This window comes from Lutra lutra, chromosome 1 (genome assembly GCF_902655055.1).
Source record: "Lutra lutra chromosome 1, mLutLut1.2, whole genome shotgun sequence".
Classification (NCBI taxonomy): Eukaryota; Metazoa; Chordata; class Mammalia; order Carnivora; family Mustelidae; genus Lutra; species Lutra lutra.
In genome coordinates this window covers 211,168,401-211,193,896 of record NC_062278.1, presented here as the reverse complement: position 1 = coordinate 211,193,896, position 25,496 = coordinate 211,168,401, and the positions used below count along the sequence as shown (strand labels likewise).

The window sequence follows — 25,496 nt, the reverse complement described above, 5'->3', positions numbered from 1 at the left end:
AAGCCAGGTACTCAGGGGCCACAGACATGACTGATGCACAGCCCTGCCCCAAAGCAGCTCATAACCAAATAACGGTTGGTTCATAACCAAATAACGGTAATGGTAGGACATGCCATGTTCTGAGCATGGGCCGTGGGAGCTCAGCACGGGAAAGCTCCTCTGTATTCATCACACGAAAGAATGAGTGACTACACCTTTCTGAAGGCAGATTGCTGGAGGACAGAGGGACAGTGTAACGGGGCAGCTGGGGGTACCCTACCTGCAAAGGCCTGGAGGTGGAGAAAGCCCAGCCCAGCCTGGGAAACACCGTTGGGGAGAGTTGGGGAGGGAGCAACGGACAGGAGTCTGAGTGACAAGCTGAGCTAAGGCTACCTCCTGTTCCAGTGGTGTTGGGGAGCCACAGACAGGCGCTGAGCGGGGAAGGGAGGGTGTGCCATCTCAGGATGGCATCAGGGCCTGGTCTGGGCCTGTCTTGGGCTCCAAGGATTTCCAAGAGGTGATCCAGGTCAATCTCACCCTGGTGGTGCCTGCCTTCAGGAGCAGGGAAGAGGACAGAGAGACAGACAGGAGGAGACAGATAGAAAGAAGGACAGGGGGAACCTGAAAGGATAGACAGAGAGAGATACAGGCAAAGAGATACAGATAGAGTCCAAGAGAACAAGACCAAAAGAGACAGGGAGACAGGGAAATTAAGACATGGAAAGGTGGAGAGACACAGAGACAGGTACAGAGAGAGATGGAGAGAGAGACAGAAACAGAGAGGGACAGAGGGACACTCATCAGAAAGGAGATGGAGGGAGAAGACGTTGAGTCAGAGACTCAACAGAAAGAGGGGGGTAGCCCAGGGAGCCCCTGGGACAGAGCAGGAAATGGAGGCAAGACCAGAGGGGAGAAGAAGGGAGGACCGGCGCCTCCTCACCCCACCTTGCCCCTATGCTACACCCACACCCAAGCCCTCTTCTGTGCTCCCCAGCACAGATGGGGAAATTGAGGCCGGCTGAAAGGCCACCAGGATCCTCCTCCTGAGCCAGCGCTGTGCCCATATGCCCACCAGGGACCTGTGTCACCAGGTTAAAAATGGAAACAGGTTGGGCTTTTTCTTTTTCTTTTTTTTTTTTTTTTCCCTTGAGAAAATCCTAGGCCCAAATAAGGCGAAGGCTGCGGGCGGCCGGTGAGCTGGCCAAGTCCTCCTGAGCAAGCGAGTGGTGGCTGGCCCGGCGGCCTGGGCTTGGGCCTCCTCCAGGTCTCGCCTGACAGCGGGGCGGTGCGCCCGGGAGCCTATAAGGGCCGCACCCCCACCTGGCTGCTCACTCAGCCCGGCCCGTCGAGCAGTCCCCTCCGCAGAGCCCTCTGTGCCCGTGCACCACTGCCCAGCCATGGAGGCCATCAAGAAGAAGATGCAGATGCTGAAGCTGGACAAGGAGAATGCCATCGACCGGGCAGAGCAGGCAGAGTCCGATAAGAAAGCCGCTGAGGAGAAGTGCAAGCAGGTGAGGGGCCGTCCGCCAGGCCAGGTCTGGCTGCCCAGTGCCCTCTCCGGGCTACTCCTGCCCCGGACGCCAGGCTCTGGGATCCAAGGTGGGAGTTCCAGAAACCTTGGTGCCTGGAGTCAGGGCAGGGACCAGGTGACACTCTGGCTGAGAATGAGGGGACCATTGTCTTTCCAGGGTCCCTGAGCTGGGAGAGAGAGGCAACCATCACCCCACAGCGCCAGGATGAGCAAAGTGAGAGAGAGAGAGAGCAAGCGAGCACGTTTGGGCAAGGGAGAGGTGTTTGTGAGCGCCTGGATGTGTGTGCAAGCTGGAGTGTGTGTAGGGGTGTTGGGATGAGCGGATGAGCGTGGGGCGTGTGTACTAGATGGGGTGTTTGGTTGATGCCGTGTCTGAGAGTGTATTTGTGTTTGGACATTCTGTGTGTGCACAGGTGGTGCGCATGGGTGCGTGTGTTTGGGCTGGACAGAGCGCAGAAGGGTAAAGGCGTCTGTGACAATGAGTGTGTGCAGACCGAGGCACGAGTGTGTGCTTGTTGGAAAGTGGGGATGCGGAGTCTGGATGTGTTCGGGCATTTGCGAGGGCGTCGGTGCTGGTATTACTGTGGGCCTGTGTGTAGTGAGGAGAGGCTGGCTGTGTGTGTGTGTGTGTGTGTGTGCTCATGCCAAAGCTGACATGGCAGCAATGGAATGTGTGTGTCAGGGTGAGCGTGTGTGTGTCGAGGTGAGTGTACTTGTATTGGCGTGTGTGTGCTTGTCGGGTGATCGTTCCTGCAGAGTGTGTGTGTGTGTGTGTGTGTGTGTACCTTAGTGTCCAGGTGAGTGTGGCAGTGCTCAGGTACCTGTGTACACATATACGCATGTACGCGTGTGTGTAGTGGTGAGGGTGGCAGTGCCGAGCTGTGTGTGAGTGTGAGTACCCTGTCCCCGTGTCAGGACAGACCCAGGTTGGACTGTGCTGGAAGAGTGGCCGAGTGTGGGTATGCGGTGGGGCCAGCTGTGTCCGGCTGCTGGGGCAACTGGGTGAGAGTCAGGACTGGGGCAGTTGGAGATTTGGGGGTGAACCTGAGGATCTCAATGCATCCCTGCATATCTCCGGTGCCCCTCCCATCCCTGCCAGGAGCCCAGAGGGGAGAGGTGGGGTGCTAGTGGCAGGCGGAGGCCTTAGACCTAGAGCTCTGGAGACAAGTTTGAAGAAGGTTCCGGCAACTGGGTACACCAGAGGCTAATGCAACTGGTGGGCAGAGGCCTGGGCTGGGCAGTCCCAAGGCCATGGTCTGGAGCAGAGCAGAAGTCCGCTGTCTGGGTGGCTAGATCAGCCAGTGGGAGGAAGGAAGGGGGTTCTGCTCTCTCTGTAGCACCCTGCCCCCCACAAGACTCATTGGCACCCCCGGGGTTAACCACCCAGCCCTCAGGAACGTCAGGGTCTAGGATAAAGCGTGGGAGCCGCCCAGGACAGCGACACTCTGTGCCTAGCCCAGCCCAGCCCATATGCCAGGCCAGCTTGGATGGTAAAAAGATCAGGCTCTGAGCTCAGACTGGCTGTGTTCACAGCTGGGGCACTGAGCCCCATGGAGCAAAGGTCTTCACGGGTCTGGGCCTCAGTGGCCCCATGTTTGAGATAGGAAAGTGACTGCAGGACTTCCCTCATGGCCATGGAAGGATTAGAGGTGACTGTAGGTGGAGCCCTTGTCCCTGGCGCAGAGTAAGCACTCAATAAAAGCAGGATTATTTCCTCCCTGCCCTCCGCCCTACTTCCCCAGTGGGCCTCCCCATCCCCCAGCATCCCGGGGCTTCCCTGGGAGCCTGTGACACATTCTCAGAGGCCAGCCCCACCCCAGCACTCCCTGCCACACTCCCTTCCTCCTTCCTCCCTGGCAGACACAGACACCCATCTTGTCCTGGCCCCGAGCTGCCCACTTCCATCCATTATTCAACCCTTGCCAAGAGAGACTCGGCTAGGGATTCAGAGAAAAGCAAGTTTATGGCTCTAATTTTCACTAAGGTGTGAGTGACTGATACAGTCTCCCAAGGCAGACACACATTCAAAAGGGAAGGCTTCTCAAAGCCTTCAGCCCGCCCCCCAGTACGGCCAAAAAGGCAGAGACAGGTTTTCTGGCCTCCAGCTGGGTTTTCATTCTGTTCTTGTTTTTCCATGAAGCCACCCTCTGGGGTGGACTTGTGCTTGAATCCAGGCTGGATCTTCTAACTTTAACTCAGGACACATTGCTGCTTCTCTCTGAACCCTCAGTCTCATTATCTGTGACATGGGGGCATGGGCTACCTTCTGACGGCCAGGCATGGAACCCAAGATTCCAGAGGCCCAAAGCAGAGGCCACATTCCAAAGGGGCCAATGGCCTGTCCCACCTAGGAACAGAAGCAGGATGCCATGAGGGACTTGACTTACCTGGAGTGCCTCACACTTCAGGAGGCCAGAGTGTGGGTCCTGGAGCCAGCCTGCCCCTTGGGGACCCCCACAGCAAAAGTCTTCATTCTAGGCCCTGTTTGTCCAGTGTGAAAACAGGGCCAGGAGGCCCCGCCCTCCCACTTCCTGCCCGCTCCCCTCCCAGGGCAGTGACATCCGCCACAACTGGCCTTTGACCCCCACATCCTGCCTCAGCCCCCACATCAGTCCTCAGGCCCCATTTACAGGGACTAAGGTGTGTAGTCCATGACTTTCCCAGCCATTTTACAGGCAGGAAAACTGAGGCGCAGAGAAGGAAGTGACTTGTCAGAGACCACAGCCAGGTCCAGAGCCAGGGCAAGGAACCCAATGTGTGTCAGTCTTATTGATTTTTCATACCCGGCTTCAATCACTGAAGGGTGTGGGGTGTGTCACTGATTCATTGTGCAAACTTCCCTTGGACTTCTTTTTTTTTTTTTTAAAGATTTTATTTATTTATTTGACAGAGAGAGATCACAAGTAGACGGAGAGGAAGGCAGAGAGAGAGAGAGGGAAGCAGGCTTCTTGCTGAGCAGAGAGCCCGATGTGGGACTCGATCCCAGGACCCTGAGATCATGACCTGAGCCGAAGGCAGCGGCCTAACCCACTGAGCCACCCAGGCGCCCCTCCCTTGGACTTCTTCAGTGAGGACTGAACCTAGCCCCATACTGGGTGATGCTGGGGCTTGGCTCAGGGTGACCTCAGCCTGGCCCAACTCTGGAGGAGTCCAGGCTGGGAGAGACAGAGCCAAACATGGAGGGACGCTCCCTGCCTCAGCAGACAGGGCTGGGCCAAAGGGAGGGACAGGGACTGGGGCGGGGGGGGGGAGGTCCAAGGCCATGGTGAGGCTCTGCCCAGGGCAGCAGGGCGGGCTTCCCCGGGGGGAGTGGGCATTGTTGCTGGGTGTGGAAGGTCAGTAGGAAGCCAATGAGCAGCGGGCATGTGTAACCTAGAAATCAAGCGAACCAGCTTTGGAATCAGTCTGATGAGGATTCAAATCCCCTGTCTGTATGGCCAGGGGCAAGTCCCTTTCTCATGCTAGGACTCAGTTTACCCTTCTGTGACATGCAGCTTCAGTGAGACGGCACGTGTCATGTGCCTAGCACTTTCCAAATGCTTCATGGCCCCCGAACCACGTGATCCCAGTCCCCACCCCTTGTTGTCCAAACCTTGCCGGAAAATATCATGAAAAACCCACCCATCTTTACACCTGGATGAGCCCAAAGCTGCAGAACTTGCTCTCACTCTGTCATGTTAAGACAGCACTGTGCTGGGCACATAGTTGGCACCTAGTAAATGCTGTACCCCAGAGATCCTTCCAGAAGGATGTCAGGTGAACACTGGGTCACGCTGACCTGCCTTTAAGAAAACTGGCTCATCTTCTTGGTTAAGGCAGAAGTTTCACAGCAGCTGCTGGGGCACTCAGAAATCACCACGACAAGGTTTCCATTTTGCAGATGAGAAGACTGAGGGCAGAAAAGGGGTCATACAGCTGGGATTTGGAGCCAGGCATGTAGACTTATTGCCTAGTAAGGTCAAGATCAGGCCCTGGGGAGCCTGACATAGGCTTGAGCTGTTGTCACCCTCCTCCTCCTCTGAGCCCCCACTCCCCTCCCCATTCCCTAGCTCAGCAGTAGGACTCAGTGGCCTTGAAGACAGAACAGGAGGCATTTTAAGAATTTGCACGGGGGGACACCTGGGTGGTGCACTTGGTTAAGTGTCAGACTCTTGGTTTTGGCTCAGGTTGTGTTCTCAGGGTTCTGTGATCGAGCCCCATGTTGGGCTCTGCACTCAAGGTGGAATCTGCTTAGAATTCTCTCTCCTTCTCCCTGTGCCCCTCCCACTTATGCGCTCTCTCTCTTTCTCTCTCTCTCTCTCAAATAAATAAATAAATCTTAAAAAAAAAAAAACCCACAAAGATTTTGCACAGGGGCAAACACACACACACAGAGCATCTAGCACATTTTGCACTTCATCTGAGGGGTGAGTGTGTAACCCAGATCAGATTCAGAGCTTGACCTAGAAGCCACATCAGCTTCTATAACGTACCTTCTTCGGGAAGTTATAGAAAAGAGGGAAGTCAGAAGGGGATGAAGGAAAGCAAGACTGGCACAAGGGCGTGTCCAGAAGTGGGTTCAAATCCTGTGCTGGGGGATCTTGGAGAAAGTCAGTCGACCTCTCCCGGCTTCCTGCTGGGAAGGGGAAACAGGAGGATGAAGCAGGGCCCCAGGGAGGGCTGCTAGCTCACACTGGGAGCATGGACTGAACCAGGGGATCAAACTACCAGAGACACAAGTCAGATAAAAACATGAGCTGGACTGACCCAGCTTGGACCAGAATTCAGGGCAGGGGAGGGAGCCTGGAGGTGACAGAGAAGGCTTCCTGAACTGACTCTTAACCAGTGCAGTGGAGGGCGATGGAGAGGTGAGGGGGTCTGTGGTTTGTATCCTGTAGATCTGAGCTCTTCAAGCTAGGAGGGCCAAGAGAGGGGCAAGGCTCCCAGGATAAACATAAAGAACTGAAAACTTAGAGAATGTGGGGGACATTTTTATTAAAATGAACGTAAGCCAGAGGTGCAGTAATTTTAAAGATTTAACCTTAGCCTTCAAAGAAAGTGGACTTTGAGGGTTAGCTCTCTTCTAGCAGGCCCCTCAAGTACAGGAGAGGAACAGGCCTGAGCCCTTCAACCTTTCAGAGTTTTTGTTTTATTTTGTTTGAGACCGAGCATGGGACAGGGGTGGGGGCAAGGGGCAGAGGTACAGGGAGAGAGAGAGAGAGAGAGAGAATCTTAAGTAGGCTCCACACAGCGACAGCCGGGCTCGGGGCTCCATCTCACTACCCTGAGTTCATGACCCTGAGATCATGACCTGAGCCAAAATGAAGAATCAGAGGCTTAACCTACTGAGCCCCCCACCCCACACACCCCCACCACCGGGTACCCCAAACTTTCAGAGTATTTTGTGGGAAAGTCAGAGAACCGCTCTCTTGGGCAATGGGAAGCCATGGCAGTTCAAGGCAGGAGCAGGGCAAGCATACATTTAGAAAGTTTCCTCTGGCTGCCAGTGTAGGAGGCAGGACTAGAGAGGGACAGGCTGGGGTTTGGGGGAAGGTCTGGGCCCAGGGTATAAGACTCCTATTTCTGCTTAGCTCAGGATCCCCAGGAGCCCGCACCCCTGAAACTGGGATGCAAAACTGAAATGTGTTTCTGGGAAGCCTGTAGGGACTTGTTTCCCAAAAGCCGTAATCCATTCTGAAAGAGTATCCGGGACACCCCCCCCCCCCCCCACCAAAGATAACCATACACAGCTGATCCCAAGAGATGGGAAGGTGAAAATCATATTAACAGGTGGCATTTGAGGGGTGCACAGTATGGTTATCGCTGTTTTGCAGATGAGGCAACTGAGGCCCAGAGAGACAGGACTCTTGTGAATGTGGGAGACGCCCCAGCGCCACGGGTGCGTGGGCCCCAGGATGACACGTCCCCTCCATCTGTCCCCAGGTGGAAGAGGAGCTGACGCACCTCCAGAAGAAGCTGAAGGGGACGGAGGATGAGCTGGACAAATACTCCGAGGACCTGAAAGACGCCCAGGAGAAGCTGGAGCTCACGGAAAAGAAAGCCTCCGACGTACGTGCGCAGTAATGGGGACGCCCGCGGCTGGGCCAGGCGGGAGCCCCGGGGCCGGGCGGGCGGGCAGCGCTAGAGGAAGAGGAGGAGGAAGAGGAGAAGGCGGTGCCTCCCGGCGCTTTCTCCAAATAAGTCCCGAAAAGGGGCACTTTCCAGCAGCTGTGGCCAGCGGTGCCGACGTCAGGCCCTCCCCCAGCGGTGCTGACGTCGGCGGCCGGGCCGGGTGACCTCATCGCCCCGACGGCGGCCCGGCCGGGGGCGGGGAGAGGCGGGGGCGGCCCCGGCGCAGGCAAAGGCTCGGGGGCCGGGGCGCGGCTGGTGCAGCTTTCGCCGGAGCCGAGCCGAGCCGAGCGCCCGCCGCTGCCCGCCGCCCGCTGCGTGCGCCTCCGCGCCCCCGCGCCATGGCCGGCCTCAACTCCCTGGAGGCGGTGAAACGCAAGATCCAGGCCTTGCAGCAGCAGGCGGACGAGGCGGAGGACCGCGCGCAGGGCCTGCAGCGGGAGCTGGACGGCGAGCGCGAGCGGCGCGAGAAAGTGAGAGCCCGCGCCCGGGTCCCGCGCCCCGGCATCCCCGGGCCCAGCGCGCGCTCCTTTCTCCCCTTCTCCCCGCGCCGCTCGCTTCCCGCGCTCCCCGCCCGCCCTGGGCGGCCGCTACCGGGTTTCCCCGGGGCCCCCCATTGGCCCGCCTTCGTGCTCTTTGGCCTGGCGGCTCCCCGATCGCGGACCCGCAGCCCCCTCCCGCGGGCGGGCTGAGACCCCCTTTCTCCGCGGTCATCCTCTTTCCCCAGCCTGGGACGGGGGAGGGGGCGCCGCATCCGGATCGGGCGTGGCCGGCAGAGCGGGTAATGGGGGGATGGGGCCGAGGAGGACGCAGGATCCTGGAGTGGGGAGGGGGTTGTGTGGGGCGCCGCACTGCCATCTGACTCCGGGCTGGCGCCGGGGTCCTGGGCGGGGGGCGGGGGGGGATGGGGGGGGGCGCCTGGACCTTGGAGCGGGAAGTGAGAGTGGAAACATTGAGCTTCCATTGTCTGGGGTTGGACTAGCCGACGCGGACTCGGGGAGGGGGGGCGTCGCACTTTCTCTCCTTTCACGCGGCTTCCCGGCTCCAGCTGAACTTTCCCAGCTGTTCCCAGGGGCGCGGCGGCGACGTGTCTGCTCCTGGCGGGGGGCGGAAGTTCAGCCCGGAGCGGCCGGCCTTTCCCTCCCCAGCTGGTCCCCGCGGGAACAACCGCCGAGCTGCGGCCGCGGGACCCCGCCTTTCTCCAAAAGAATTTAGGAATGTTAGCTCGGGGTCCTCGACCCAACATGGTTTGGTGTGCCTCAGCTCCATGCTGCGCGGCCTGAGACAGATAATGGGGCCGATGGAGGAGGGCTCTCTTCGCCCTCCCTCCGTCCTCGGACTGCCCCTTGGGGCAGGACACATGGTGGCAACTCCTGGGGCTGGGGAGAGATCCGCATTCTAACGCTGTCTCCTACCACTTGGTACTTAACCCCTTGTGCCGTGTCTCCCCATTTCTAAAGCAGCCGTGACAATAGTGCCAACCCCCTATGATAGCTGGGAGGGTCTGGGGAGTAATGGCACATAGTAGGTGCTCAGTTCATGGTTGTTTTTCCTCCCCTCCCAGTCACCTCAGAAGAGCTCACAGTCTAACGGGTGTGAGGGGTACAAATAAGGCTGGATAGCATTGCAGAGGGGTTCAGTGTTCTGTTGTGGGAGGAGGAGAGGGGAGTAGCCCCCCTTCCCTCTTGGGGTAGGCTTCAAAATGGAAGTCCAGCATTTATTATTATAGAATAAGGATTTGCTGGGAGAAGGGCCCTGGGTGTGCAAGAAAGTTGGGGGAGACCGTGAAGCCCCAGGGCCCCTGAAAGCTGGAGTGTTGAGGCTGAGGGTGGGGATCCCAGAAGTGGAAAAGATGCCCTGGGTGTTGACAAGTCTGGAGAAGAGCCCCAACACCGCCCCAGTCTTGGCCTGAGTGGAAGCATTTGGTCTGTCAGGGCTGCTCTGGCGTTGAGGAGGCCTCAGAAACCTGTGCAAGCCTCAAACAGTAGCTGGTTTGGCCTCTTTCACACAAGGAACCGGCAGAACCCTCCCTCTGATCTCATCCCAAGTCATCTCGCTGGAGGACAATTACTTCTGCTTAAAAATGACCCTCAGTCTCAAGCCAAGACTTAGGAGTAGGACAGTCCAGTGGGAAGGAAGGATGTTTTTGGAAAGTTGTGGACTTCTTAAAAAGTTTGCTTTTCAAAGCATGCTCCTCTTGGTCAAACTGGGGAAGTCTGAAGAAAGTACTCAGGCAAAGGAACTGAGCCCAGAGAGGGAGAAAAAAAAAACCCTTTCTCAGTCTCTTGTGGAGAAAGCCAAGAGCCGGCGTGTGGCAGACTTCTGGGTCTGCCTCCCAACAGCTGGTTTCGTTTAGATTTTTGTGTGATTAACCGACATCTTCCTGTTCCTTTGCCACATGTATCTAGCAAGCCTCTTTTACCTTATAAGGGAAATCCTTTGTAGAGTGTAGAAGCTTTGATTGCAGGAAGGGGTGGAGCCCAAAATGACTAGCAGTGACTAGCAGTTTTTCAAAAATACGTATATATGTATGCACGGATATAGTCATGTGTATCAGCATTCTTTCAATTCCAGACAGTTGAAAATGTGCCAGAGCGTGGTTATCAGGATTCAGAATTCCCCACAGAAGGAAAGGCTCACTTTCATTATTTAAAGACAACTCATGAATAAAGTACCTTTGTATGATCTTAAAAATCAATACCTTGACTGCTAATGGGGATGGGGTTTCTTGGGGGCGGTGGGGTGATGGAAATGTTCAGAATTAGGTAGTAGTGTTGGTTAGGCAGTTTTGCTAATGTACTAACTATTGGGGGAGGGGGAAATTAATTCTTGCCCCTGTTGCTGAAGGAGTTAAAATTCGTGTTATTAAAAAGAATAAAAGGCACCCACTCGTTGGGAGGAGTGGGTGAATTTCTTAAAATAGTTCACCGGTGGTTTTAATGTAGTCTCCAGATTGGTGTTTCAGAGGAAGTGGCGATCAGAAACACCTGTGGGAGTTTTCCCTCCATCTGCCGCTTAAGACCCTGGAGCTGAGCACAGTTTCCTGAGTCACTGAGTTTTTCAGCATCTCTAGTCTCATTCTTTTACTCCTTTTTTTTTTTTCCCCTGTATAAATTCAGGGGGTGGGGGGAGGGAGCGGTTTCCTACTAATTTTTATGGCTTCCCCCAACTCAGAGATTGTCTCGATAGGAAGAAGCCAGTGTAGCTTTACACATCTTCCCTCCGTTGAGTCAAATTTCGCCAACTCCTCAGTATTTCTTGCTGAGGGTGGCTGACCTCAGAGCCCCCACAGGACTCTGCAGGATAGACTCAGCCGGGGAAGAGCCGTGGGCTGGGGTTCCTGAAGCTGTTTTCTCACCAGTTCTGTGACACTGAATGGAACGACTGCCCCTAGCTGGACCTCTCTGCTTCCCATTGTAAAATACCGGAGGATTAAATGGGGTGAAATCATGGGACTTCCCACCTGGCAGGTGCAATGCCACACCCTCAGTTACCGTCTCCCCCATGCTGGGGCTGGGATGGGGGCACTCAGAGCAGTGAAGCAGCCTGCCCAATGCCACCTGGCTACAAATCGGCAAAACGGGGTTTCTGACCGAGCGTTTTTTGAGCCCGGAGATGCTGCTTTTATGTCAGCCGCCTTATTACCTTCCTCGTAGGTGCAAATACCTTGAAAAGCCAGTATCACCGTTCAGACATCCCTTCCATGCCCATAAGTCTCTCCTTACTTAAATCTTTTTGTCCCATCCTCTCTGGGCCAGGCTTAGTTCAGGGTGGTGTTCTGAGGGTGCTGTCCCGCTTCCCCATGTTGTGTGGCCAACATTTAACTGAGGGTTCCATACTCTTAAATTTATCTTACTGTTAAGGTGACTGGGAGCAGAGCTTTTTATATGCCAGGGTAAATCAGGGCACTTGGTGGCCCAGTTCTCTAGGAATCCCAGAGAGGCCAGCACTGTCTTCTCCCAGGCACTCTTCCATGTTGACTTGACTGCCTGTCCTCCACTGGGATACACACCTTTGTCATTGAGTGGTGGAAGTTCCCGGACATTTTCGGAGGAAGATCATATGGAAAATTCATGTTCTCCAGATGACAGCATGAATTCCTTTCTGCCTGCATTCTTGGGTGGACTTTCTTGGGCAGGGGGAGATGGGGGAAGCGTGTTAATAGAGGGAAGGATGCCATGCGACTTGGGGATGCTGGGGTGGCCTTTCACTTCTTAACCTGGCTGCGCCTCTGACCTCCCCAGGCCGAAGGGGATGTGGCAGCTCTCAATCGACGCATCCAGCTTGTTGAGGAGGAGCTGGACAGGGCCCAGGAGCGACTGGCCACGGCCCTGCAGAAGCTGGAGGAGGCCGAAAAGGCCGCGGATGAGAGCGAGAGGTAAGGATGCTTCAGGCTTGGAGGAATCTGCTTCTCAGCAATGGGCGTGGCGCCGGGTGGCTGACCTCCCAGAGCCGGGATGGACTGTAGGAGAACTCCCAACAGGCAGAGAAAATTGACAAATGGGTCAATGTAAGCCTGCAAGGACAATTGTCCCTGGCCACCCATTTGCAGACGGCTGCTTTGCAGATTCTCTGAGAGCTGCTGTGCGTCTCACTGGTGTTCTCAGAGTATCAAGTTCCCAGGTGAAGGGAGAGGAGGTCGGGAGATGGAAACTTGGAATGGGGCATCTGCACGGATGATTGATCATTAAGGCAGCTGGACAGTGACAACTGTATGTCAGGGACACTTGCAGAGCAGCACCATTAGTAGACTGGGAACTGACAGCACTCCTCACCTCGGGGGCATGCACTCTGCCTTCTGGCCTCCAGCGGGATGCTCCGTCCTGGGGCGCAGGATAATTCATGCCTTGGCACTGGCTCTGGAGGACTGAGGGCAGATTGTGTCACAGAAGCAGCCGTCTCTGTGTGGTGGTGGTAAATGGGCTCCTTGTGTGGGGACGGTGTGGGCCCGGCCAGTGGTCATTGTATATCTAGCCGGCGATCACACCAGGACTCTCATTTCGCCCGTCCACCACCGGTTCCTGGTTTAAGCTCCTCTGAAGGATTAATTTCTGATTATGCTCTGGTGAGATGAAAAACCAACCCGGGAATCTTGGAGGCTGACTTTGCCAGTTGCCCATGCGGGACATTTCTTCCCATGCAGCGTGGAACAGCCTGTACCGGGGAGGGCATCAGCCCAGCAGATGCTTCCTGGTCATCACAAGTTGCTCTTGGCTGTGCCTGGGGCCTGGATTAGTTGCTGCCCGTATTCACAGGCAGACCAGGCTGGCCAGACATCTCACCTCTAGGACCTCACCAAACCCAGAAAGCCTGGGAAGGCCCCTCACGTCTCTGTGTCGTACCACCAGAGCCCTTTGGTGATGCCCTTGTTGGGAGACAGCTAGCTTTGGTAGAAAGAATTCTCTGCTTGGGAACTGGAGGTCTGGATTCGAGTCCTTCCACGGCCCCTCCCTTCGGGTTGGGCAAGTCACCTGGGCCTTTCCAGTTGTTGCAAAGGTTTCCCAAGCTTGCTCCTGTGCTGAGGTTAAGGCTTTGTACAGGTGTGAAGGTGTCTTGACAGCAAGCGAGGGATGCTAGTGACGTATTTATTAAGCAACAAGACGTGTATGGTCCTCCAGTCTGGGCAAGCATGACACACATCAGTACGTTATCCTGGGTTGGCCTCTTGGGAGGTATCTGGTCTTACTCGTGCATTCCAAGCAGTGCAGGCCAAAGCCAGCTGCCCTGTAGATATCCAGCCATCCCCAGACACTGTCCTCTCCAGACTTGACCTGTCCACTTCGGTTCAGCTCCTCCTTACCCCTCACCTTGTGGGTACCTGCCTCTTACCTGGTCTTCCCACGGCAGTCCCTTCATCTTTCTGGTTTCCATTCCCTCCTGCTTCTAAAACCCTCCTGTGGTTCCCTGTGTTCCCTTCTGGAAAGCCTGCTGTGACACGTACACACCTTCTCCCCCAGCGCAGTAGAATCCATCATTCCCACAGCCAGGCTGGCCCACGCGGTAACTGTCACGGTACAAGTACTTCTCAGTACTAGTTAGCGAGAGGCTGTATAGGATGGGAGCATGGACCCTGGAGCCAGATCACCAGGGTCTGAATCCCAGCTCTGCCACGTATGAGCTTCGCAACCCTGAGCAAGTTACTTGGCCTCTCTGTGCTTCCGTTTCTTCCTCTGTCAAGTGGGGACGGTGTGCCTCATAGGGCAGCTATGAAGTTGAAGGTGAAGGGGAAGTGAAAGAGAGCTGCTCTATGGCTTCCTCTTTGGAGCATGGTTCTTGGAGAGGAGTTTGGATGAGCTGACGTGTGGAGGTGTGTGATGAGCGGTAACCCGTGTGCGGAGGTAATGACGAGGTTGTTCCTTGCAGGGGAATGAAGGTGATAGAAAACCGGGCCATGAAAGACGAGGAGAAGATGGAGATACAGGAGATGCAGCTCAAAGAGGCCAAGCACATCGCTGAGGAGGCCGACCGCAAATACGAGGAGGTGAGTGGGGCTGGCAGAGGGCAGCCGCAGGAAGTGGGGAGGAAATGGATCTGTGATAGGGAGAGCCCCGGGGCCGCCTAAAGGAAGCTTTTGGTTAGTTCAGCTGTCCTTCTGGGTCCACATCTGTTCTTGCAGACACAGCTGCTTGGTCAGGAAACCGTATCTTCCACAATGCCAGCAAGGCCTGGGGAATTCTGCGGCACTTGTCTAACTTAGTGGGGAGACCAACTGATCGGATCACTTTTTGTCTCACAGCTGGGTGTTTTGGCTAAAATTGGGAATCATGGGTCTTCAGACCATGAAAGCTCAGTGGCTTTTCTGCTGGCCTCCGTGGTCGGTTTCCCCTCCCGCCTGCCTCATTCCTGGGGCCCAGGTGCTCGCAGATGATCTGGGTGCAGCCTTGCTGTCTCTAAGGGTCGGGGGGCGGCATCCTCCTACATGTGGTTGTTGGGTCTCAGTCAGTCCTTTCCATCTGCAGGTGGCTCGTAAATTGGTCATCCTGGAGGGTGAGCTGGAGCGGGCGGAGGAGCGTGCCGAGGTGTCTGAACTGTGAGTGGCAGAGCAGGACGGAGAGGGGATCGGGCTTGGCTCCGGGCGCCGAGCGGGAGGGAGCTGGCATGTTGGGAATTGACCCTGACTCTTCAAGGCCTCTGCTCAAGTGAATGGGCACCTGGGACTCCCAGTTGAGCCCTCCCCCTTCGCCGCCGTGGCTGACAAGAGAGTGTCCTTTTGTTCTCACTGCCCTGAGAAGCACTGCCTACGTGCTCACCCTTCCCACAGAGGTATTGGGAAATAGCACAGGGAGACAGGCCCTAGCAGAGAAGCCCGGAAATCCCATTCTTCCAGAGAGGGTATCTCAGGAGGCTGTGCCTTCTTAAGGGAACACTTCCCTGCAGAAAGCGGGCTTCCCTGTCAGCGTTTCTGCCTTGTCTTGATGTCATCGTTTGCCTGGGACGCCTTCCTGGGTGGGCGTGGCAGGCAGGAAGTGAAAAGCCAGCCCACAGTCCCGAAAGCTCCGAACGCACAAAAAGCCTCTCCCCCTCGGCCTTGGATGAGGGATCCAGCTCCGTGGAGCATCCCAAGATGCCGAGAGAGGATCCAGTTTCGCAGATCCATTCAGAGTTTGCGTCCTCGAGTGTCGGCTGCAAACCAATTGCTGTCTCCCGGCCTCCTGCGTTCCATTTCATCCTTACACCTTCTGCAGGTAGCCTCCTCAATCACAGATTTCACAAGTCCCTGTTGCCTCACCCTTGGCGAGAGCCCAGGAGCACTTTACACAAACCTTCCAAACACTCCTCGGCTGTAGGCCGTCTTTGCCAGGCACCGCGGGGTCTGGATAAGGGCATAGCACTACAGCTCAGCAAGAAGCCATTAACATTTTTCCCCACATTCCTTCCGGGGGCCCTAGGCAGCGTGGATTCCTCTGCTTGAAAGCTTTCAGGGGAGAATTGCCTGCTCTAAGCGGGGGACAGGACATAAATTTCTTTTGTCTCTGCGTAGGAAATGTGGTGACCTAGAAGAAGAGCTCAAGAATGTCACCAACAATCTGAAATCGCTCGAGGCCGCATCTGAAAAGGTTGGTGGTCGGCTTGGCGCTGGCAATTTGCTGGGCTTTCTTTCCTTCCCCTCACGGTGCACAGGAGTTCGAGCCGGGGCATCAGGGAGCTGACCTCTGTTTGCTAACGGTGGCTTTGGTGCCCAGTAGCAGGATTTTCCGCCCCCAACAAAAAGAGACGTCCAGTGGCTATAGTTCCTTCTTCTGTGCGGTCTTTGCACTCTTTTTTTTTTTTTTAAGATTTTATTTATTTATTTGACAGGCAGAGATCACAAGTAGGCAGAGAGGCAGGCAGAGAGAGAGAGAGGAAGGGAAGAAGGGTCCCTGCTGAGCAGAGAGCCCAATTCAAGGACCCCGGGATGACCTGAGCTGAAGGCAGAGGCTTTAACCCACTGAGCCACCCAGGTGCCCCATGCACTGTCATTTATCTCCACCATCAGGGAGGGTGGAAAGGGAATGTGAGATTCATACCTGGTCAGCCTCCTCTTAGGGAGATCTGAACCTAACTGTGTACAGAGCCTCACTCTCAGATGAATCCCATCAATCCTCGAGAAATACACTCTAAAAGGCCGGGCAGCAGATAGGAGACGCAGATTCGGGCTTTTTAGATTGAAATAGTACCCAAAGCAGTCATTACCAGAGAGAAGCACGTGAGGAGCAATGTACCCCCTCTTCTGTGGCCTGCCCTGTGAATTCGCCGTCCTCGCTTCCTCCCTCTCCCCACCTCCTGCTGCGCTCCAGGTGCATTGAACACCCAGGTTAGGGGTTTCCTGACGGTGTAGCCCCACTACTTCTTTTCCTATCATGATGGCTGATCACATTTGTCCTAATTAATTAAGGACATGCCTTTCTTGCTAGATGGCAAGTTTAGGGACGGGGACTATATCTGTCTTGTTTAGAGCTATGTCATTAGTATTCACAGGGATACGAGGATATTTGATGAGCAGACGTGGCTCTCACGTGCATGCCACATTAGCTCACATGGGCATGCCAAGTGCGGTCCTAGGCCGTGGGGGTAGACCTTACAGTGATAATATGGTTTCTGCTCTGCAAGGCTCTGCAACTACTCAGTAGTTGAGTAGAAGACGCTGACCCAGTAATAACGTGCTTGGAGACTTCAACAGAGGGACCTTGGAAAGCTGGGGAATGTGTCACGAGGAGGTGACATTTACAAGGGCTATAAAGCAGGAAGAAGGCCTGGAGCTCAAATTCCAGAGTCCGGTTCCAGTTGGTCACGGTGTGGTCACTTCACAGCCATGGGACCCCCGACCAACGACTTAACCTGTCTGTGACTCTCCTCCTCATCTGTAAAATGGGATTGAGGATATCTAGCCAGCTAGCGAGCGGCCGTAAGGTCAGCTGATACTAATCTGAGTTGAACCCTGCAAGACAAAAATCATTTCTGACAGATAGTCAGTGGGGGATGGAACATCCCGTGCTTGGGCGGGGGGCTAAGGCTGGGAGACTAGAGAGTGCACGGAATGTGTTTGGGAAAGGTGGTGGGGAGCGGGGTTGGAAACATCAGGCCGGTTGTGGAGGGCTCCACTTGGCACATGTTTCCATTCAGCTCTCTGCTCTGTCCTCATCACAGTGTCATCTCTTTCAAGTTATGCAGCCCAGACCTTCAGCTCGGTGCCACCCCAGAGGTCTCCAGTGCAGACCCTCTGGAGTGTTGGGCCCATTGCTTCTACCTGGAAAGGTGCCGCCTCCACTTTGCTTCTTGGCCACGTTTGTAGTGCTTCAAGCACTGCTTTTCTCTAAGGAACAGAGAACCTACATTCTTCTGTGTGTTTTGTTTTGTTTTGTTTTTGTCCTCTTTTTTTTTTTTTTTTTTAAAGTGCTGTTTTGATTTCTCCCACAGTATTCTGAAAAGGAGGATAAATATGAAGAAGAAATCAAACTTTTGTCTGACAAACTGAAAGAGGTGAGCACGATTGTGCCTTGCTAGTTCCGGGTTCTCTCGAGGCTGGTCTCGAAGCCCTCATAGTGAGGCCTCTCTTTCCTTCTAGGCTGAGACCCGGGCTGAATTTGCAGAAAGAACGGTTGCAAAACTGGAAAAGACAATTGATGACCTGGAAGGTATGAAACTGCCATCTGCTTACGCTTGCTCTGCCTCGCGCTTTGTGACAGTCTGCTGACGGGGGGAGGAGTCTGTGGAGGGCTGAGCTGGGCTTTGTTCACCCTAGGAAAGTGAAGTACAGAGTGAGGGCACATCTGAAGGTCTGGGGCACTGGAACAGGACAGTGCAAGTCCGATGCAGACCGGGGTGGCCGTTTTTCAGGAAGTAAAAGCTCTCGGCTTAATTGGCTCCACATATGAATACAGAGACCCAAATATGGCTGATTTTGTTTGAAAAAGCCTTTAGAATTTCCTTCAGTGTGCTCATTCCTGAGAGATGCCTTGCATTTTTAAAATGCCTTCCATTTTTACAGAAGCTCTCTCCCAGAGAGCTCAGAGCTTATCACAGTAGGAGAAAACTGAATACAGAGAATGTAGAGACTGAATAAAGACTCCTGTCTGCAAGTCTGGTGCCCACATAGCCCAGAATCTCTTGAAGAGTTCCAACTGTAAAAAGAAAAAAAAAAAAAGGAATTCTGTCCCGTGTCTTCATAAAATAAGCAGGAAATTCTAGTATCTTTGGATTCAAACAAAAAATCTCCTAAAACCGTCTGTCTCACTCAGAAAGGGTGCCAGCCTTATTCCTCAGACCATGTGTCCCAGTGTTTGGTTTAGGAGGCGAGGTTTCCGTATAAGGGAAAATACCCCATTCCAAAGTATAACCTTTGGACTGGGTGACATCACTGCAAGTCAGAAATCACCTGGGGCAGGGGGTTGGGGGCAGAAGCTGTGTCCATTGCTAGTCCCCCTTCTTTTAAAGGTTTCTTATGGCTGATTCCCCGCAGAGCCTCAAACCACTTAGAAACCACTGTGTCGATCTTTTGTTTCCTCATCTGTTTTACGTAAGACACAACTTTCTTCTGGTTCATACTTTGTTTTCTCACTTTTTTTTTTCTCCCTCTCATTGTTCATCTGTGGCACTCCATTCCGACCCTCTCATTCTGTTCCCTGTACCTCTTCTTCTGAACTCTCTCCCTGGGGACCCTCCGCCCTCTAGACGAGCTATATGCTCAGAAGCTCAAGTACAAAGCTATCAGCGAGGAACTGGACCATGCTCTCAACGACATGACCTCTCTCTAAGAGGGAGCTGGGGTGCCATCCTATGTCCTAGCAATACCGAAGCTGGCCTTCTCCCTGTGGTGCCTGCACTTCCCGTGGGCTTCTACAAGCCCGTTTCCTGCCTCCTGGTTTGGTCTTTCAAGCCTTCCTCTGCTATGTCTGTGACTGTGTGACTGAAATAAAGACAGGCGCTCCTTGTACCCAGGACCTCATTTTCATTTCCTTCACTTGCCGCTTTTGAGCCGTAGCTGTGATGCCCTTGACGGTGGCTACAACAGAAAGTGGGTGGTTCAGATGGGGAACTCATTTCAAAAGGAAAATGATGCCCACGTGATTCTTTGTGCCTATATGAAAACAAAAGCCAATTTGGCATGAGCTCTCAAAAATGTGCTAGCTAACTATATCTGCATGCCAATAGCAGTTTTTCCTTAAATAGAAATTGTTTTTGAATGGGGACACATCCAGCCTCTTAAGGAGCTTGATAGAGTCAGCAGAACTTGCAAAAACTGGGAGGCTTCTAAAGAGAGGCTCGTCTTGAATGGAGTTTGACCTGCGGTTTCAAAAAGCGGCAGTGGTATTCTGGTCTCCTTTTTCTTCCTTTTCGCATTTGTTTTCTGTGTTACCCTCTGAGAGTGGTGTCCGGGGTTCCCTGTGTCTTCACTGTTCGTGGAACATCTATCCAGCCCTGGGTCTTGGGAGGAAGTTCACCAGTGAGCCTCACCTCCATCCTCTGCCCTTAGAAAACAACTACACAAGGGATGAAAATGCATCCCATTAGCAGGGAAAGGGGGTGGAAGCTGCTGGAAAGTCAGACAGAGATGATTCATTCCCGAGTTCCAAAGTTGCCTGAGATGGTAACAGCTATCTCCTCATACTTAAATTTAACTCGAATCAAGAACCTTGCTGTGGTTTGGTGAGAACTCTTAAAGTTAGCCTGTGGGTATTAAGAGATAATGTATATACTGACCAAAAGCTCATAGATTTTTCCACAAGAAGCCAAATTTTAAATATTTTATCTACTCTCCCCTGCCCCCCACTACCACCACCACCACCACCATAAATTATCCCAGAAGCACTGCCATTTTGATGTCCACGAATGTCTTCTAGACTGCCCCCGTGAACCTGAGAGCAGCATGGAGATCTCCAAGTAGAGCAACAATTTTTGGTTACTGTAGCTTTATTTTTCCTCATCCTGTTCATTTTATTCAGGTGGGAACCTCTGTCCCAGTTCTCTATATTCATGCCTCCCAAATCCATCTCCCTCCAACTATTCACAGCCTTCCAACCTCAGCCTTTCCCTGGTTTCCTAACTCCGGTCCACCGTGAACTCTTGCATAAACCACTCCCCCGACATACGGCCATACTCAGGACTGTGGAAACGCTGAGCTATGAAGGGGCGGGTGTTTTATGTTTGCTCACTATATTTGTTCCTGGGATTTTTCCAGATGTAGGTGGCCTCCACACTTTGAAATAACTGCAGCCCTACTTATTCAGTCATTCCACTTAACTAAGCCCCTAAGTGGAACTTCATTTACAGAGATTTGGGCTAACGTGACCTCCGACCACCTGTTGACGGTCTAGGGGCCTGTCACACTTCTCGAGGACAATTGATACCTTAAGGGAAAGGCGTTTTTTTGTTTTGTTTTGCTCTTAGATCTAATACAAAGTAGACACCAGGGAATCCAAGTGGCAAGGTGACATGTGGTCAGGATTTGTAGTGGGGAGACCTGGGTTTGAATCTCAGCCCTGTGGGACCTTGTACAAGCAGCTTAGCTTTTCTGCAAAACAGAAGTGGTGGCTCCGTCCGTGAGGCGTAGGGGAGACCACGGAGTGGGTACTGTCCATCCACATTAGTCAGGCCCACGTCGCTCCCTGTTCTTTTCTGTCACAGAATCCGCCCGATCATAGCGAGACCTGATATTTTTCAGTGCCTTGTGAGATGAAAGGTTGAGCAGTTCTAGTTGAAAGACTGCCATCTTTGCAGTCAGTCTTTTTTTCTTTCTGAAAATTTCCAAGCTGATCCTATCACAATTTATGAGGCATTTTGCTTTCCTCCAGTGTTTTAATGATTTTTGACCTCGTCTCTTATCGGCGGCCATCACTCACGGCAAACCAGTTCTGTCTTGATCGCTGTTATGCCTAGCCCTAAATGGCATCTCACTTTTTCGGTTTTTGAAAATTTATTTTATCAGCCTGGTCACTTAATAACTCACCTGTAGTCTGACTTAGATTTTCAGTCATGCTGCGTTTATCTGGGGTTTGACTCCATGGCTATGGACGCACAGACACAATAACACGATTATGCCTGGAATTTCAATGGCCGTTCCCAAAGCCTCCGAAGAAAAAATGGATTTCAGGATTATAATTTCCTACCATAGGCTAATTAACTGGCCCTAGGTGGGGAATGTATTGTTTCCCGTATCTACGACTATGTTTTTGTGTGCGTAGCACTTCCTGAGTTCTGAAGCACCTCTCATTTGTTCCTTATGGTAATCCGCATGCCCTATATTTCTGTTTTTATCCTTGACAGATGGGGAAACCGAGACTTAGCAAGGTTAAATGGCATATTTCAGTGGTACTACTGGGGTTTAAGTCCAGGTGTTCCAACTCTAGACTGCCAGATTTAACAAATGAAAACATAGGACACCCAGTTAAATTTGAATTTCAGATAGGCAATGAGTAATTTTTTGGCATAAGTGTATGTCATGCAACATCTGGGATATACTTGTCCTAAAAAAGTATTTGTTGCTTACTTGAAATTCAAATTTAATTGAAGACTCTGTAGTTTATCTTGCAACCCTGACTCCCATATTTGATACTTGATCTCTGTTATTCCATGGTATTCTGTGATAATTAAAATGTAAAGTACTTTCTCTGTTATGATTTCACTCTGACAGTTTGTGGAGTTTAGAAACCTTTTCCTCCTTAACAAAGATGCTTATTAATTTCTTTTTCCCCCACTCTTAATCCTCACCAGAAAAACTTGCCCAGGCCAAAGAAGAGAATGTGGGCTTACATCAGACACTGGATCAGACACTAAACGAACTTAACTGTATATAATCAAAACAGAAGAGTCTTGTTCCAACAGAAACTCCAGAGCTCCGTGTCTTTCTCTTCTCTTGTAAGAAGTTTCTTTTGCCATTGAAATCTTCGCTTTGCTGGAAATGTCAAGCAAATTATGAATATATGACCAAATATTTTGTATCAGAGAAGCTTTGAGCACCAGTTAAATCTAATTCCTTCCTTTTTTCAAAAGGCACCAGCTTTTTCAGCTCTATTTTTATCCTTAAGTTGCATTTATTCATAAGGTAGGCAGGGTATTTTATATTGAGCATACTCTCTTAAGACTGAGGGCATTTGGTTCCTGGGAAAATGGACAACCCTATACTTTTCAAAAACAACTCCAGTATCTAGTCATGGGTCAGCTTAAAAGGCTGAAGAATGTATAACTTTCTGGGCCACTGTTGGTCACATGACAGGTAACCAGGGACCATCACATTAAAATATGGGTAGGGATTTTCCATCCAGAGCAAAAAAAAAAAAAAAAAAAAAAAAAAAAAAAAAAAAAAAAAGGCCAGGGGGAGGGGGTTGGCTTTGTGGAAGTCTTAAACCACAGACAGATTAACCTAATCATCTTGGCTCTCTCCCACACTCTACCATGCAGAACAAACATCTTCTGAGCAGTCAGCATGAGAATGCTCGGTACATAATCATATTACCCCAATATTTTCTGGTTAGATCCTTGATGTTAGGCTCTTCTTCATGTTCCTTTCATTCTAAAGTTGTTCTCTGAGGAGCAGATAGCTTATTCCAATAATGATCTGTGCTTGTCTGCTGTGATCTGAGACCATCTCCTCAGCAGGAATGAAAATGGTAGAATTCAGTCTTATTCAGAGAAGTCCTATCAAGAAGACCACTAGCCATCAATACCTGAGCAGTTGTTAACAAATACTGGGCAGAAGGGGCCTCTCTGACAGCAAAGTAGAGATAAAGTAATCAGCCTAGCTTCATGTCCTTTATACTTCAGGGAATGGCAAACTGAAGATTTACTTATGTAGGACTTTAATTCCTTCTTCAGGACCAAGTTAATAAAAGACCAAGAAACTCCTGATTCAACTGGATATGGAGTATTTTGTAGGCAGGGCTGCACATTTTGGCTTTGTTATATTTCTGCTTTCTTGGTTAACATCTCAGAGCTGAAACATTCCACATTCCCCAACAGTGTGGGGGCCAACTCAAGTTTACAATTCTGATAAAATCACCCTGCTTCTAGCTTATTCAAGTCCTCTACCCCTCACTCCTATTTATTAAGCATCACACTACCCAGAAGGTACACTAGCAAATTGTGCAATTGAATAAAACCCACACTTTCCATTTAGGTTCTTGCAACTGTATCATATGTAATAGTATCACTTTTTCTACATTTTGGTCAAATAAATTTTTACATAAACTATAATTGTGTGAACTTCAGAATCTGTTTGGGGGGACACTGAAGGTACTCTGGTTCAATGAATGCTGATTGGATGGGAGGGAAAGATAACTGTGCCAAGATCATTAACAAATGTTACTTGCTTTATACCATGACTTCATATGAGGATTATGATCTCTGTATTCAGGTAAGAGCACTTTGCCTCAGTAATTCAAAAACTCCTGTCCTTTGTTATACCCAGTCCTGCCTGACCCAGGCTGTTAAGAGTAACTAGGATTTGAATAGATGAGAGGGAAAATGGTCTCTGCTGCTTGAGTCAGAAAAGCCCAAGGCCTGGATATATAAAGGAAGGAAGTAGGAATGTTGAAAGGTAAGCTGGGTCCATAGCAATGAGAGCCTGAACTTAATTTGGTCAGGAGTGGAGAGCCACTGAAGACTAATCAAAGAAACACATTAGGAAGATCCACTTAGTCATTTTCAGGAGGGACTAGAGTGGGAGTAGACTAGAGGCAGTAAGGCCAGTTAAGAGGATGTTTCCATTAATCCCGGGTAGTTCTTGTCATGGAATGAAAAGAAGTGATCTGGAGGAAGTAATCTTAAAACAGCTGACCAGCTGGCAGGTATCTTAAAGAAGAAAGCGTCAAAGATGACTGCAGTTTCACTACCTGAATTGCTCTGATACCTGCCTCAAGATCTGATCTTGGGGAAGTGGGGTAGGGAATCAAAAAGAGAAATGAAAGCCTTAAAACATTAATGTCGTATGCAAACAATTTTTGTCACCAAGTACAATTAAAAACATTTTCTGGGATGCCTGGGTGGCTCAGTTGGTTGAGCGGCTGCCTTTGGCTCAGGTAATGATCCCAGGGTCCTGAGATCGAGTCCCACATCAGGCTCCTTGCTCGGCAGGGAGCCTGCTTCTCCCTCTGCCTCTGCCTGCCTCTCTGCCTGTGCTCGCTCGCTCTCTCTCCCTCTGTCCCTGACAAATAAATAAATAAATCTTAAAAAAAAAAAAAACATTTTCTTCATATTAATTCAACATTTAGCTGATGCTGTGAGCTTGTTTAGATGGTAGATGCAGGGACTATCAATGACTACAATTCCTTCTCTAAGGGCCCTCCCTAGACTGAAGCTCGTTCTGTCCCTCTGGCCCACCACCTTGGGCTGTAATCCAATCTCAGGATACTGTTACAGTCAATCCCATGCCTCAGCACCTAACAAGTGTTGGATGTTTGGTAAACTGATCTCAGATCTCCGGGAGTTCCCAGTCCCACGATGTGCAACACAGGGTGAGTTTAGGGCCAGATTGTGAAGGCCTGATCCTGACAGACCCTGGATGGGTACTGCGTGTTTTAGAATGAGCACACTGCAGGGTAAAATCTAGATTAGAGAACAGAATAGTCAGGAAGACCAGTGGAGAGGACAAGGCTCAACCACCAAGATATGCGGGGATGAAAGAGCAATGTCAACGATGGCTTTGGTTTCACTCATAAGGTAACTCGGGCCAGGCTAGTTTGAGTAGAAGTTGCCGCGTTCAGTTGCGGACAGGTCGAAGTACATCTGCCAGATGCAGAATGCGGCTGGACACAAGGGTGGCCGGGCTATGGGTTTCCTTAAGGAATCACCTGTGCGCGGATACACTAGCAGCCACAGGAGTGAATTATCTCCCCCAGAGTGCGAGCAGACCTGGGACCACGGGGAACTCCTAAAGGACACGCGGAGACCCCGAAAGTCTGCAATGCAATCTGAGAAGCAGGCCCCGGAGGAGGGGAGGCGTAGGCGACAGAAGAAACAGTAGAATGCGGAGTGTCCCAGAAAGGGGGCCAGTGGCACCGACGACGACGCGGGCGTGGCTCTGCCTTAAGCTCTCCCCACCGGAGCCAGATGCGCGGAGTGGTCTGCGGAGGGACGGAGGAGCGGCGGCCAGGGCCACCAGTCTAGACACTTCTCCGACGCCCTGCCGGCGGCGTGGCCCACCCCGGACCCGCAGGAAACGCTGGTGATCTCCGGCCTCTGAAGCCTGCGCGTCCGACCTCGGACCCAACTTTCCATCCTGGAGTCTGGGAAAATCACTGAAGCTCTGGCCTCGGGTTGCTCACCATAAAAAGGCAGGAAACGCAATACCGACCCCAGTGGGTTAGGGTGGGGATTAAGTACTTTCCGTATTTTTGTAAGAGCGGACAACGCCAGCAGACAAAGAACAATGCTCGGAACCATCACCTAGGATCCTCGCGACCCT

At 52.1% G+C, this 25,496-nt stretch overlaps 1 protein-coding gene across 4 annotated transcripts; it reads left to right on the top strand.

Moving 5' to 3' along the window:
* Positions 1-1,335: 1,335 nt before the first annotated feature.
* On the top strand, positions 1,336-23,287 carry TPM4 (tropomyosin 4). Of its 4 annotated transcripts, none has more exons than XM_047698970.1 (9): positions 1,336-1,490; positions 7,433-7,558; positions 11,863-11,996; positions 13,982-14,099; positions 14,578-14,648; positions 15,600-15,675; positions 17,516-17,578; positions 17,664-17,733; positions 18,770-19,036. In XM_047698970.1, exons 1-9 carry the CDS (start codon positions 1,377-1,379, stop codon positions 18,850-18,852), a joined length of 855 nt encoding a protein of 284 aa, XP_047554926.1. In that variant the 5' UTR covers positions 1,336-1,376; the 3' UTR covers positions 18,853-19,036. The 4 variants fall into 4 exon arrangements, with proteins under 4 accessions (XP_047554926.1, XP_047554920.1, XP_047554933.1 ...); XM_047698964.1 differs by lacking the exon at positions 18,770-19,036 and adding an exon at positions 21,809-23,287 and having other exon boundaries at positions 1,342-1,490; XM_047698977.1 differs by lacking the exons at positions 1,336-1,490; positions 7,433-7,558 and adding an exon at positions 7,821-8,091.
* The last annotated feature ends 2,209 nt before the right edge of the window (positions 23,288-25,496 follow it).

Excerpts from the sequence above, each read along its gene's own strand:
- TPM4 (XM_047698964.1), top strand. The coding sequence starts at position 1,377 with ATGGAGGCCATCAAGAAGAAGATGCAGATGCTGAAGCTGGACAAGGAG. Across the intron at positions 14,649-15,599 it reads CGTGCCGAGGTGTCTGAACT|GAAATGTGGTGACCTAGAAG; the intron begins GTGAGTGGCAGA and ends GTCTCTGCGTAG. Across the intron at positions 17,579-17,663 it reads TGTCTGACAAACTGAAAGAG|GCTGAGACCCGGGCTGAATT; the intron begins GTGAGCACGATT and ends CTTTCCTTCTAG.